The following is a 15384-nucleotide window of genomic DNA, read 5'->3' on the forward strand; positions in this document are numbered from 1 at the left end:
TGAGGTTTGCCTTAATTTACATATATCTACATTTATTTAAGTAAATCAGGCTTTGCCTTGGGGGTGATATGGCTGCCAAAGGAAGGACAAGCAGCTTTAAGGAATCTTTTTTTTTTTTAAGGAATCTTAAAAAAATTTTTTTTTTAATGTTTTATTTATTTCTAGGAGAGAGAGAGAGACAGCGTGAGCAGGGGAGGGTCAGAGAGAGAGGGAGTCACAGACTGAAACAGGCTCCAGGCTCTGAGCTGGCAGTCAGCACAGAGCCCGACGCGGGGCTCGAACCCACGAACCGCGAGATCACGACCTAAGCGAAAGTCGGACGCTTAACCGACTAAGCCACCCAGGCGCCCCTTTTTTTTAGGAATCTTTAAATAAAAGGTGGAAACCATAGAGTTAGGAGCGTTGTCGGCAAAGCTTGAGTTTCCAAAAGGGAAATGAAGAGATACACCCTCTCTAGATAAAAAGATACAAACTTTGCACTTCTAGGTCTGACTGTTCCACGTAGCTGAACTTCCTGGAGGGGCTGCAATGTATGCTTTCTGAGCATCTTTGCTTTCAGGACCTAACGTCAAAAAAAGGAAGGAAGGAAGGGAGGGAGGGAGGAAGGAAGGAAGGAAGGAATCTCCATCAGAACCAGAAATTAAAAAAAAAAAGAAAAGAAAAGAAAAAAGAAGTAGACACGGGACACATTCTTTGAAGGATGGGTTTGAAAGTGTTCAACTATTTTAACATGTTGCCAATATAGCTCTTCTATGAATTCAAAAGTGCTGTGTTTCCACTGGAGATACATTGCATTTTCTACATGCCATTAATGTTACTTCAAATACGCATCTTAAAGTTCCTATTCTCTCTTTTAGGGGTATGTGTCAAGTGGAGACTATTTGGAGGAGAAAAAAAAAATCACTTTCCCTTTCCCTTTTGTTCTCTCAATGATCTTTATTTCCAGAAGTTTAAATAGTCCTGGAATAACTATGTCCAGATATTTTGAGCTGCATCAGAAGTGCCTAGAACCAAATGCCCTATTACAATAAACACTGGTAAACCAGCAACAGCAGAAAGGACACACGTTTGTCATGAATGTTTCTGTTTCTATATGAGGAGGAAGGAAGAGGTTACATTGCACATTGCACTAATTCAACACTTCCTTCTCTCTGCCTTTCTCCACTTGGGCAAGCACTGGATTTTCTTTTTTTTTAATGTTTATTTATTTTTGAGACAGAGCATAAGCGGGGGAGGAACAGAGAGTGAGGGAGACACAGAATCTGAAGCAGGCTCCAGGCTCTGAGCTGTCAGCGCAGAGCCTGACACGGGGCTCGAACCCACAAACTCCAAGATCATGAGCTGAGCTGAAGTCAGACGCTTAACCGACTGAGCCACCCAAGCACCCCTAGCACTAGATTTTCTAAGTTGCATCTAATTTTCCTGATTCTCTCTATCTATATTGTGGTGACAGTGCTGTCATTTTCTTGTGTTAAATTGGATTTCCTACTATGAGTGACCTAGAGAGTCTTCTAGAACCAGCGGTAACATTTGCAAAGACATCCCTGCAGTACTTGATCACAGCCCCCCTCTGACATGCATATTCTTCCTCTTACTACTTACTATTCTGTTTCCTCAGGTCAAGGAACCCAGTGCCAAAATCAAGGTTAGAAATTTTTTGAAATTTTTAAAAAATTTTAATTAAAAATTTTTTGACCTGAGGTCAGAATTGCTTCGTGATTTTTTTTTTTTTTACTGTTTATTTATTTTTGAGAGAGAGGAAGAGACAGAGCATGAACAGGAGAGGGGCAGAAAGAGAGAGGGAGACACAGAATCCAAAGCAGGCTCCAGGCTCTGAGCTGTCAGCACAGAGCCTGACGCAGGACTCGAACCGACGAATCGTGAGATCATGACCCGAGCTGAGGTCGGACAGTTAATCGATTGAGACACCAGGCGCCCCATGATTTTTAAAAATTACACGAGTAATTTCTGGCACCAGCCAAGATAAAGTAAGCTCTTACAAATTCTCACTCACATAAATTATAGCTAAAACTCTGGACAGACATCAAAAAACAAGTGTTTAAGAACTCTGAAAAGTAAACAATATTAGGCAGATTTGGGACCGAAGTCAAACCACAAACAACCTATAACAAAGGTGGTTATAGTGGAGCAAACTAGTAATACATGTAACAACAGGGATGAATGTCAAAAGCACAGTGCTAAGTGAAAACAAAAAAAGCCAGCTTCTAAAAGTCACATGCAGTATGATTGCATTTGTGTCCTTCTTGAAATGACAGCATTATGAAAATGGAAAACAAATTAGCGGTTTCTAGGGTTTGGAGATGGTGGGGGGAGGGAGGTTGGTATGACTTTTAAAAGAGTGGAAGGAGGAAATAGAAGGGCGCCTGGGTGGCTTAGTCGGTTGAGCGTCCGACTTTCGCTTAGGTCATGATCTCGCGGTTCGTGGGTTCGAGCCCCGCATCGGGCTCTGTGCTGACTGCCAGCTCAGAGCCTGGAGCCTGTTTCAGCCTGTGACTCCCTCTCTCTCTGACCCTCCCCTGCTCACGCTGTCTCTCTCTCTCTCTCTCTCTCCTAGAAAAAAAAAATATTAAAAAAAAAAAGGAAGGAGGAAATAGAATGGGATAGTTCCGTATCTTGATTTCAGTGGTGATTGTCAGAATCTACACATAAAATGTCTTTCTTAGTTTTTTTTTTTTAATTTTTTAATGTTTTATTTATTTCTAGGAGAGAGAGAGAGACAGGGTGAGCAGGGGAGGATCAGAGAGAGAGGGAGTCATAGACTGAAACAGGCTCCAGGCTCTGAGCTGGCAGTCAGCACAGAGCCCGATGCGGGGCTTGAACCCACGAACCGCGAGATCATGACGTAAGTGAAAGTTGGACGCTTAACCAACTAAGCCACCCAGGCGCCCCTTTCTTAGTTTTTTTTTTTTTTAATGTTTTTTATTTATTTCTGAGAGAGACAGTGTGAACAGGGGAGGGTCAGAAAGAGAAGGAGACACAGAATCCGAAACAGGCCCCAGGCTCTGAGCTGGCAGTCCGCACAGAGCCCAACGCGGTGCTCGAACCCACAAACCGTGAGATCATGACCTGAGCCGAAGTCGGATGCTTAACCGACTGAGCCACCCAGGCGCCCCACATAACATGTCTTTGAACTCTATACATTGTATCAATGTTGATTTCTGGGCTATATTTAGATAAGGTGTGATCATTGGAAGGAAACTGCAGACCTGTCTAAACTATTTTTCGCAAACCTATAATTATTTCAAAATAACAATCAATTTATTGTAAGGGGGAGAAGGGCCAGCCCCCTTCCCTGCCTACTGAAGGAGACCCCCTGATCCCCTTCTTCAGAGGACATGTTCATACAGCATCGGTTACCGAGACAAGGAGCAGAGACAGCCCCTTAGAGCTGCCGGAATTTAGAAGGTGCTTTGCAGGCGTAGCCACAACCCCTGAAATTTGGGAGTCTTTATTTTTTATAAGTGTTTATGTATTTATTTTTGAGAGAGCGATAGAGAGCGAGTGAAGGAGGGGCAGAGAGGGAGACAGAATCCCAAGCAGTCTCCATTCTGTCAGCACAGAGCTATAGCTCATTGTGGGGCCCAAACCCACAAACCGTGAGATCATGACTTGAGCTGAAATCAAGAGTCTGATGCTTAACCGACTGAGCCACCCAAGCACCCCGAAATTTGAGAGTCTTTAAAAATAACATTCCCCAGGGGTCGCCTTGGTGGCTCAGTCAGTAGAGCGTCCAACTTCAGCTCAGGTCGTGATCTCACAGTTTGTGGGTTCGAGCCCCGTGTCAGGCTCTGTGCTGACAGCTCAGAGCCTGGAGCCTGTTTCAGATTCTGTGTCTCCCTCTCTCTCTGCCCCTCCCGCACTCACACACTGTCTCTCAAAAATAAACAAACATTCAATTTAAGTAGCCACATGTGGCTCTTGGCCACCATGTTGGACAGCACTGGTTTGGGCATCAAATGTCTCTGGAATGAGATAGAAGCAGTTGGGGACCTCTGCAGAAGGAACTTAGGGCCTGAGGTACAGGAGGGTTGTACGTTTCGTTTATATTCTTTGAACTGTTTATCATGTACTTAATTTTTCTAAATGAATGAAAAGACGTGGTTGGCAAAGCCCACTGTGTATGGAGGAGACCAAGAGCTCTTTTTGGTTCCTGTGTAAACAACCTTACCTGTGTAAACAGGCAAGGCCCCTTGGTTTCACCCCAACCTCAAAGCTTCAGGCCCCAGGGGAGGTAAAGCTCCAATGTTAATGTCCTCCGCAGGGCGGATCCTCTGGTAAGGGAACGACACTGAACTACAGCTCCGACGTGGACTTGGTCTTGTTCCTAAGCTGCTTCCCCAGCTTTCAAGACCAGGCAGAGCACCGAGGATCGATCATCAAATTCATCAAGAAGAGACTGACTCAGTACAGCAAGAACCTGGCCTACAGCATCACCATGGTCCCGCAGAGAAAGACGACCATGGTCCCCCGCTCCCTGTCCTTCCACATCCAGGCCAGGAAGAACAGTGAAGCCATTGGAGTGGATGTGCTCCCCGCCTATGATGCTCTAAGTAAAGACAGCAATGGGTCGGGGCCACAGAAACTAGTCAGGGGCCCTTCACCAACCTGGCCTTGGGGGAGGTTTGGGAAAGTGGAAGCCAGGTGAGAGAGAGTGGAGTTTGCATTTTTTTCCTGAAGGGCTGGGTCTGGAGCTATAGCTTGCAGAGTAGTCCCTTCCATAAATTCATATGTTTCCATGCCCCACTGTTGGGGAGATAGGGGACTTCTGGGTTCCCACCCAACCCAGGGTGAAGACTCTCCTCTGACCTTCTGGGAAACACCAGGGAAGGCAAGCACTTCGAGGTCTTTAGAGTTAGATTGGAACCATTTTTTTAATGTTTCTTTATTTTTAACAGAGAGAGCATGAGCAGGGGAGGGGCAGAGAGAGAGAGGAGGACAGAGGATCCCAAGAAGGCTCTGCACTAATAGCACCGAGCCCAACACAGGGCTCGAACTCATGAACCATGAGATCATGACCTGAGCCAAAGACGGGCCCTCAGTCAACCAAGCCACCCAGACGCCCCTAGATTGGAATCACTCTTAAAAACAGGGCTTTTGGGGCGTCTGGGTGGCTCAGTTGGTTAAGCAGCCAACTCTTGATTTTGGCTCAAATCAGACTCTGCACTGACAGTGTGGAGCCCACTTGGGATTCTCTCCCCCTCTCTCTCTGCCCCACACACTTGCAGTGTGCTCTCTCTCCCTCTCAAAATAAATAAATAAACTTAAAAAAGAAAAGAAAAGAAAAACAGGACTCTTAATGTCTTCAAATTTTGACTCTAAGACTTACTAAATATATGACCTTGGGCAGCTATCTAACACCTCCAAGACTCAATATACCAGCCTGCCAGAAGGCAGAATGTCAGGTTGAACCATAGGAAATTGGCAATATTTGACCATGTTTGAGCCTCAAAAAGGGCACTCCCTATGGTTCCACTTAATTTTACCTACTGCATGAAGCTGTTCTTTTTTTTTTTTTTTTACATTTATCTATTTTTGAGAGACAGTGAGACAGAGTATGAGCAGGGGAGGGGCAGAGAGAGGAGACCCAGAATCCGAAGCAGGCTCCAGGCTCTGAGCAAGCGTTCGGCACAGAGCCAGACACAGGGCTCGAACCCACAAACCGTGAGATCATGACCTAAGCAGAACTCGGACACTTAACCGACTGAGCCACCCAGGCGCCCCTGCATGGAGCTGTCCTAGGCTTCTGTGAGCTTAGCCCAGTGTCTGATACATGCTAAGTCTTTGGTCAATGGGGGTATTTAAAATCTATGTGACTTTTGAGGGGGCTACCAAACCCTCTAAGCTTCCATTGTAAAATGGGAAATATAGTCTGTTCCTACAGGAGAGAATTCACGTCTCCTCAATACCTCGCAGTTTTATTTCCCGTCTTCCTCTCCCCAAAGAGTGGATTTTCTTACACGGGTGTTTTTCTCTCACAGGAAATTTTTGCCCGGACTCTAAACCATCTCCGGAAATCTATGAAGAGTTGATAACCAGCGGCGGCCACCCTGGGGAGTTCGCACCGAGCTTCACAGAGCTGCAGAGGCACTTCGTGAAAAGTCGCCCTGTCAAACTGAAGAACCTTCTGCGGCTGATGAAACACTGGTACCAGCAGGTGCGGGGCTGGGCGCCGGGCTGGGACATTCAGGGCACATCAAGGAGGACGGGTGCCTGCTACCATTTTTTTTTTTTAAAGAGAAAAAGATGGAAACAAGCCAGCTCAGAATAGAGCTAAATCATATAGGTGGAATAATGTCATCGGAAGCTATTTGTGATTGTAGAGCGCTGGACAGCAGTTCGCATTCTTGTTGTGGCCGTTCTTTGTGGTTTTGCTCTATTCTGTTAACTTCTAAAGCACTGTGCTTGGCCATAGCCTCTTAGTTCCTCGAGGACAACTAAATAGTTCCTGACATGCACGAATGTGATTTTCCACAGGCTTCAGGCATTTCACATAACAGTAAGAAGAAAGCTACCATCTCTTAAGGGTCAGTTGTCTTCCGTGATCTATGCTGAGTGCTCTGTGTATTTTTCTCAGTCTTTCCAACAGCTCTGTAATGTATGTATTATTCATTAGCCCCATTTCGAGGATGAGAAAAACCAGGCTCAAGGGCTAAAGTTGGGCTGAGAGTTGAACACAAAGGTGCCTGCCTGTGTGCTCTTAATCAATAATGCCACCTGGGTTTTACAATAACAATTTATTTCATGGGGCTCCTGGGTAGCTAAGTCGGTTAAGTATCCGACTCTTGATCTCGGCTCAGGTCATGACCTCACGGTTCATGGGTTCCAGCCCTGCATCAGGCTCCGCACTGGCGGCGTAGAGTATGCTTAGGATTCTCTCTCCCTCTCCCTCTGCTCTTCTCCTGCTCTCTCACTCACTGTCTCTCTCTTTCAAAATAAATAAAAACATTTGAAATAATAATGATTTATTTCATAAGAATTTTCATAATAATAAATACTTTTTCTGATTATTTGAATATTGCATTGGGCTCATGAAAAATTCAAGTGATGAAAAATAAAGCATAAGAGAGAAGGCAAAATTTGCGTGAAATGCAGTGTCTGGGCGGCTCAGTCGGTTTAGCGTCCGACTTCAGCTCAGGTCATGGTCTCACGGTTCGTGGGTTCGAGCCCCGCGCCGTGCTCCATGCTGGCAGCTCAGAGGCTGGAGCCTGCTTCAGATTCCATGTCTCCCTCTCTCTCTGCCCTTCCACAACTCTGCTCTGACTCTGTCCCTCAAAAATAAACAAACATTTAAAATTTTTGTTAAATTTACATGAAATGGCTGAGATGATACTAATAACATTTTTGGAGACTATGCGTTATCCCCCTCTTTGTATCCGTGTTCACACAGCTCATGCCTGGAGCTTACAAACTGAAATCCTATCACGTGACTCTTTCTGTGGTCCGCCCTTTACAAAAGTGCATTTGCTTACAGACCTTTGGAGTTGAACTTTGGGGACTTAACCTGTTCATGTATTTTGCATCTTCTCCCATTGGGACTTCTGTCTTTTTCTTATCAGTTGAAAGACTTTTTTTGTAGATATTTACCATTGTTTCTCACGTGTTGCAAATATTTTTACCAATCGTAATATTTTTACCATTATATCTTTGATGATATAATTATTTCTATTTTTTAATGTGGTTTTTTTTTTTTTGAGAGACAGAGAGAGACAGAGCTAGTAGGGGAGGGTCAGAGAGAGGGGGAGACACAGAATCCGAAGACAGGCTCCAGGCTCTGAGCTATCAGCACAGAGCCCGACGTGGGGCTCGAACCCACGAACCACAAGATCATGACCTGAGCCAAAGTCGGATGCTTAAACGACTGAGCCACCCAGGTACCCCTAATTTTTAAAGCATACAAACAGGGCCAACTTTTCTGGGTTGTAGGTTTTCTGTCTTGTCCACAGTGTGTAGGTAGTCTTTTAATTTTCCTTGAATATGTCTCATCTATGCTTTTATTCCATTTGTAATCTGTTTTGGTATTTGGTGTCACAAAGCTCGTCTTTATTTTCTTCCAAATGGCTGATAAGTTGTGCCAGCATCCTTTGTTGGATTATGCATCTTCCCCCCGCATTGTTCATCACCCTTACCGGTTGTTAAATTTTTGTATCGACTGAGAACTAATTCTGGGTTCTTCTTCTGTTACACCTGGCTATTGTTTATACTGACACCAAAGTGTACTGTTCTGGTACGCTCTCTCAGTCATATCTGAGAAAACAAATACCAACCTCTTTGTTTTTCTTCTTTATTAATTTTCTTGGCTCTCCTAAGCATTTATTCCTGTATTTGCATCTTAACATTATTTTTCTCCCACTAAAAAAACACTAGTGGGATGCTAACTATAATTGCAATAAGCTTCCAAATTAATTTTTTTCCAAATTACTTTTTTTAAAAATTGTTTTAATGTTTTATTTATTTCTGAGAGAGAAAGAGAGAGACAGCGTGAGCAGGGGAGGGTCAGAGAGAAAGGGAGACACAGAATCTGAAACAGGCTCCAGACTCTGAGGTAGCTGTCAGCACAGAGCCCACGAGCAGTGAGATCATGACCTGAGCCGAAGTCGGATGCTTAACCGACTGAACCACCCAGGCGCCCCACCAAATTAATTTTTGAAGAACTGAAATTTTCACATGACTACACCGTCTCCATCTTTTGATTTGTTCCAATTTTGTTTTGTTTTCAGCGTGTCCATGTGTTTTTGTTTTCTTTAATCAGATCCTATATACACTATGTGATATTGCCTCCACCATTCCGACTCACTAACACAGACTGATGAAGTCCAGAAGGTGCATGAGAGGCCTCAGTTTCCTCTTTTGTGGAAATTGTGATGGCCCCAGGACATAATCTATCTAGAGCCCAAGCTCTCTGGGCTCATTTCAGATTTCATGGATGTGCTACATAATCCAGATGTAAAATGGAGTCAACAAAATAGTTATTTTTTTATTTCTTTATTTTTATGCAAGCTCTATACCCAACATGGGGCTTGAACTCACAACCCTAAGATCAAGAGTCACATGTTCTACTGACCAAGCCAGCCAGGCACCCCTGATGTTAACAGAATATTACTGGGACCTGGAAACAGAGAGAATTGGAAATTCCCAATTGCCAAGGTAGCAATCTCATATCCATTCTCTCTGTCTCTCTCCCTCACTCCCTCTCCCCACCCTGCCACCCTGCAGCACTTGAAACCTAAATATCGAAAGGCATCACTGCCCGCAAAATACGCACTGGAGCTACTGACCATCTATGCCTGGGAAATAGGTACAGACGAAAGCGATAACTTCGACCTGGATAAAGGGTTTAGAGCCGTGATGGAACTCCTTGTAGATTATGAAGACATCTGCATCTATTGGACCAAGTACTATGATTTCCAAAATGAGACTGTCAAAATCTATATCAAACAACAGTTGAAGGAATGCAGGTGAGCCTTACTTTTAGCTGCAAGGAACAGAAACCCAACTCATGCAATTGTTAAAAGAAGGGGAACTTCTTGGCTTTTGTAACTGAGAAGCCCAAAGATGAGTGAACTTTCAGGTATGATGGGATCCAGATGTTCACTGTGTCATCAGAGACCCATTCTGTGAAATCTGCCCTTCCCAGGGGAGCCTTACCTCTGAATTCAGGCTCATGCCTTCATGACTTACATCTTTTCTAGTCTTCCCATCTGGGCTCCTCCCACTACAAGAGGGAGTGCACCTTTGTCCTAGGATTCTAAGCAGAATCCCTGAGGTTCACTCTGATTGGGCCACCTTAGGTTACAGTTTGTAACTTACTCCAATCATGAGCCAAGAACTTGAGCTTGCAGGAAGGCCTGCCTACACACAGGCATGTACTATCCCATAGACTTGAGTGACAGAGGCCAGGATCATAAGTGTGATGGGGATCCACTCCCTTTCTCTCTCCCAGGCCAGTTATCCTGGACCCGGCTGATCCCACCAACAACCTGGGAAAAGAAAAGAGATGGGACCTGGTAGCCAGAGAGGCCGCTCACTGCCTGAGGCAGGCCTGCTGTAAGAATGACGACTCCAGCCAGGACTGGCACGTACAGGTAAAACCCCCCTCCACCCCTCAGTCAATATTCAGTGATGACTGCATGTCAGCTCCCCAAAAATCCCCCCAAGGGGTGCCTGGGTGGCTCAGTTGGTTAAGCACCCGACTTCGGCTCAGGTCATGATCTCACAGTTCGTGAGTTCAAGCCCCGCGTTGGGCTCTGTGCTGACAGCTCGGAGCCTGGAGCCTGCTTCACATTCTGTGTCTCTCTCTCTGCACTTCCCCAGCTCGCACTCTGTCTGGCTGTCTCTCTCTCTCTCTCAAAAATAAACAAACATCTTAAAAAGTGACAGAGGGAGAGAGAGATCAGGGCGCCTGGGTGGCTTAGTTGGTTAAGTGTCCGAGTCTTGGTTTCAGCTCAGGTCATGATCTCACCATTCATGAGTTCGAGCCCCACATCGGGCTCCATGCTGACAGTTACAGAGCCTGCTTGGGATTCTCTCTCTCTCGCTTTCTCTACCTCTCCCCCACTCTCTCTGTCTCTCTCAAAATAAATAAATACACTTAAAATGTTTAATGCTAATAAAAAAAATAAAAAAATTTTAAAAAAGAAAGGGAGAGGGGCGCCTGGGTGGCTCAGTCGGTTAAGCGCCCAACTTCGACTCAGGTCATGATCTCATGGTTCGTGGGTTCAAGCCCCGCATCGGGCTCTGTGCTGACAGCTAGCTCAGAGCTTGGAGCCTGTTTCAGATTCTGTGTCTCACTCTTTCTCTGACCCTCCCCTGCTTGTGTTGTCTCTCTCTCTTTCTCTCTCTCTCTCTCAGAAATAAATAAAACATTAAAAAATGATGTTTTAAAAATAATGTCTTATTTATTTCTGAGAGAGAGAAAGGCAGAGTGAGCAGGGGAGGGGCAGAGACAAAGAGAGACAGAATCTGAAGCAGGCTCCAGGCTCTGAGCTGTCAGCACAGAGCCCAACACAGAGCTCGAACCCACGAACCATGAGATCATGACCTGAGCCAAAGTCAGATGCTTAACCGACTGAGCCACCCAGGCGCCCCAAGAAGAAGAGAGTCTTAATAGATATATCTAAAACCAATCAGTGACGAACATAGGATTTGAGCACAGACAGCAACACCAGTGGCGAAGCCCCCCTGGGCACTGCTTTTCTGACACAATCATAGCGTCCTGGGTCTGAACACTACATAGGAATCTAGGGTTCAAAGACCAGGACTGTTAGCTTGTCTGAGAGAGCTAATTTCCCTGACCTGCCACTCCCGGAGCAATCTTGTTGCCACTACCAGAGGTCACATCCTGCAGGGAAATTCTGAGGCTGGCCTCAAAGGCAGATCTGCATGACCATATAACATTAAAGTCCAAAACGGGATATTTTTGAGCATGAAATGGGGTGATGCTAATTATCCCGGGACAGGGCACCTACACCTGGACTGCCCTAGACCCACAGGACCATCAAGTCACCCTGGATTAACAGCCATGTCATGAGCCAATGAATGGAGGTACCTTATTTTTTGTGACTGCTACCCTACTTTCAGACTTTTCCTATTACAATGACTATCCTTGAACGTATGGCCCAGTGCCTGGCACCTGTTAAATTCTTTAACCTAGAGCAGCCCTATGATGTACCTATGGAGTAGGCGCAAATGTTATCTCCGTGTGACAGCTGGGGACCCTGAACAGTTCCACATAGGAGTGGCTGTTTGGGGAACGGTAGCCAGTGGTTAGTCTGATCAGGGTGAGTCAGAGGACAGAGGGTGACCCAAGGATCCTGTAAACCTAGGATGTTCTGCTTTGCCTCAGACAGTTACGGTTTATGCCTGTTGGCTGCGATAGTTACCGATAGCTCCTTTTCCTACCTGAAGTGTCTCGGTAGGCAATAAATAGATCGTCAGTAGGCAGAAAGAGTTGGGGACAACAGCCTTGACCATCAGACGTCCTGGTCTGCTCCTCCTTCCCTTCCAGCCAGCACGGGATGTCCAGGTGTTGGTGAAAAAGACAGGAGAGGAGTCCTGGACCCTGTCGGTGGATCCCTACAGTCCCATCTGGAAGATGAAAACGGAGATCAAGAGGACGTGTGACATCAGGGGACAGCAGCGTCTCTCCTTCCAGGAGCCAGGAGGAGAACGGCAACTGCTCAGCAGCCAGCAGACCCTGGCACATTATGGGATCTTCTCTAAGGTTAGCATCCGGGTCCTGGAGACCTTCCCTCCCGAGATCCAGGTCTTTGTGAAGGACTCCAGCGGCCAGAGCAAGCCTTACGCCATCGACCCTGACGACTCCATCCATACCTTGAAAGAGAAGATTGAGGAGGCTGGGGGACCTTATGTGAGGGATCAGATACTAAAGTTCCAGGGCCGGAAACTAAGGAATCACTGCAGCCTTTCAGACCTGCAGATCAAAGACTGTGACACCATCATGCTCATTAGAAGCCACAGGGCTCCAGAAGTGCCCCTGATGTGGGCCCCAAAAGTGCCTATGTACCGGATATACACGATGTAGACTTCCATGGCCCGGTTCCCACACCCACCCCTTGCTACCCAGGCCACTGTGATTTCCTGAAGCATAAATATGAACGTACCCTTTCCCTGTATGAAGTCCTCCAACAGCTCCTATTACTTATATAATAAAGTTCAAGTTCTTTTGCTTGGCATTCAAGGTCTTTGACAATTTAGCCCTTGCTTACCTCTTTCTTTACTTCTCCTCACTACTCAAAACACACCAAACCCTTGCATCCCCAGAGCACTGAATGCCGGATCATAACTCCATTACTGATTCAACTATTCCTTTCCCCCATGTTTTCATCTTTCAACACTCAAAGCTCTGAGTCAGACTCCAGGTATGGACCCCCGACCAGCAGAGTTGACGTATCCCCTGGGAACATCATAGCAATGAAATTTCTCGGCAACTATGTCAGATTCACCCGAGTCAGGTCTCGGTGGTGGGATTCAGCAACCTGGGTCTTAACAAGCCTTCCAAGTAATTCTGGTGCACACGCCGGTTTGAGAGCCATTGCTAGAAGCCCAATAACAGCCAACCACGCCATTTTCTGCCCCTACTCCCAAGTCAGACTTCGGTGAAAGCACTCGGGACCCTCATTGTGTTCCCCTGTTGGATCATTACTCTCCCCGATTTAAAGAGACTTGACAAGAGCCTTGCTCCTGTGTCCCCATGGTCTAGAATGATGCCTGCCTGGTGTGCACGTTCAGCACGTACTCGCTGAACAAACAAATGAAACAAAGAATGACTTTGAATTCTTCCCTATAGCCTTTCTGAGGGTCTCCATCCATTGCTATTTTAGAGACTATAGGGTTTGGGGTGCTCCCTCTCTTCTCCCAGCTGTGTCTCATTCTTTGAGATTGCCTATAGATCATACCATGCTCCTACCCAATAGCTTCACTCATCCATCCAAACCTAACTACACCAAAAGGGATCAACTGACCCAGCATAGAATCTATCGACTGGTTTTACTTAGCCTATCAGATTTGGAGTCCTGGTGGGTGGGACCAGTTCCCAGTATAATTCAATAAGGGTGGACATCTAAGCAGAAATGCAATCAGAACAGATAAGCCTGAGCTCAAGGCTACAGGTGAGTAGGGGCACCTAGGGTGGCTCAGTCGGTTGGGCGACCGACTTCGGCTCAGGTCATGATCTCACGGTTCGTGGGTTTGAGCCCCGCATCAGGCTCTGTGCTGACAGCCAGCTCAGAGCCTGGAGCCTGCTTCAGATTCTGTGTCTCCCTCTCTCTCTGACCCTCCCCTGCTCATGCTGTCTCTCTCCGTCTCTCAAAAATAAATAAAACACTAAAAAAAAAAAAAAGACTACAGGTAAGTAAAAAGGCAACCCTCCACACAGAGAATGGAGCCACGTATAGCAAAAGAGAATCAAAAGTCCTGACACAGCCCCGGGGAGGGACGCTGCAGGGGGCTGTTAGACCTGCCCTTTTAAAAAATTCAACCCCCCCCCCCCCCCCCGCGTGCTCNTTAAAAAATGCCACCCCCCCCCCCAGAAACTTTCATTAATCTAAATTGAACAGATCAGAGTGGATTGGGTGTCTTTTTTGCCCCAAAGCCTTGCCTAAGATCTGCTTCCGCAGCTCAGTAAAATTCTTTTTCTCTGTTCCTCACTGAATTAATAATCCCATGCATCGACGTGGCATTGACACTAAGAATCTTTATCAACATGGTGTCTTCGGATCCCTATCCTTACAGCTACCGTAGAAGTTAGGTGGAGGAGTAGAATTAACACCTTCTCTCCCATTTTACAGGTGAGAATGGCGAGGGTTAGCGGTATTCTACAATGCGCCCTTCCCAGTCTTTCCTGTCTCAGTTAAGGACAATTCCATCCTTCCAGGTGTTAAAGCCAAAGCTTCCAAATGGTCCTCGAGTCCAATCTTTGTCTCACATCATTATTCTGTCCATTAGCAAGACCTGTTTATATTCAAAATATACGCAAGGATGTGTCAAGTAAGAAGTTGCTGCGGTGGAGGTCAAGGAGGTTGTTTCCTGCTTTCTCCTCTAGGGTGTTGATAGTTTCCTGTCTCACATTCAGGTCCTTTATCCATTTTGAGTTTATTTTTGTGCATGNATACTTAAAGAACCCCCCCAAAAATAAAAAAAATAAAAAGGCAAAAAAATATATATATAAGCAAGGAAATGATGTAATGTCTAGGATTCACATTTTTTTAAAAATACTAATTTATTTTTGAGACAGAGAGAGACAGAGCATGAGCACAGGAGGGGCAGAGAGAGAGGGAAACACAGGATCTGAAACAGGCTCTGAGCTGTCAGCACAGAGCCCGACGCGGGGCTCGAATCCATGAACCATGAGATCATGACCTGAGCCGAAGTCAGACACCCAACCGACTGAGCCACCCAGGCGCCCTTAGGATTCACATTTAAATCACACAGGAGAGGGGCACCTGGGCGGCTCAGTCGGTTAAGCGTCTGACTTCGGCTCAGGTCAGAATCTCGCCTGTTTCGTGAGTTCGAGCCCCACATCCAGCTATGTGCCAGCAGTGTGGAGCCTGCTTGGGATTCTCTCTCTCTCTCCCTCTCTCTTTTCCCTCCCCAGTTCGGGCTGTCTCTGTCTCTCTCAGAATAAATAAATAAACTTAAAAAGAATAAAAGTCAGACCACGTTACTCCTCTGCTTGAAACTCTTCAGTGGCTCCCCATTTCATTTAGAGTAAAAGTCGGGCTTAGTGGTCTTGAAGATCCTATACCATTTGCTCCCCACCCTTTACCACTTAAACCTCATCCCCTCCCACTCTCCTCCTTTGATCATTCCCTTACAGCCATGCTGTTATTCCTCAAACCCACCAGG

The 15384-nt window shown here is 46.0% G+C and overlaps 1 protein-coding gene across 1 annotated transcript in view; it reads left to right on the forward strand.

Annotated features, from left to right (window-relative positions):
• Window positions 1–12713, forward strand: part of LOC144233172 (2'-5'-oligoadenylate synthase-like protein 2) — a 14565-nt gene extending 1852 nt beyond the window's left edge. Inside the window, exons 2-6 of the mRNA XM_077765992.1 lie at window positions 4283–4571; window positions 6000–6175; window positions 9235–9476; window positions 9962–10103; window positions 12026–12713. Coding sequence (XP_077622118.1) covers window positions 4283–4571; window positions 6000–6175; window positions 9235–9476; window positions 9962–10103; window positions 12026–12562 — 1386 coding nt within the window. The 3' untranslated portion in view covers window positions 12563–12713. The remainder of the gene's footprint in view (window positions 1–4282; window positions 4572–5999; window positions 6176–9234; window positions 9477–9961; window positions 10104–12025) is intronic.
• The last annotated feature ends 2671 nt before the right edge of the window (window positions 12714–15384 follow it).

This window comes from Crocuta crocuta, unplaced genomic scaffold (genome assembly GCF_008692635.1).
Source record: "Crocuta crocuta isolate KB4526 unplaced genomic scaffold, BGI_CrCroc_1.0 scaffold339, whole genome shotgun sequence".
Lineage (NCBI taxonomy): Eukaryota > Metazoa > Chordata > Mammalia > Carnivora > Hyaenidae > Crocuta > Crocuta crocuta.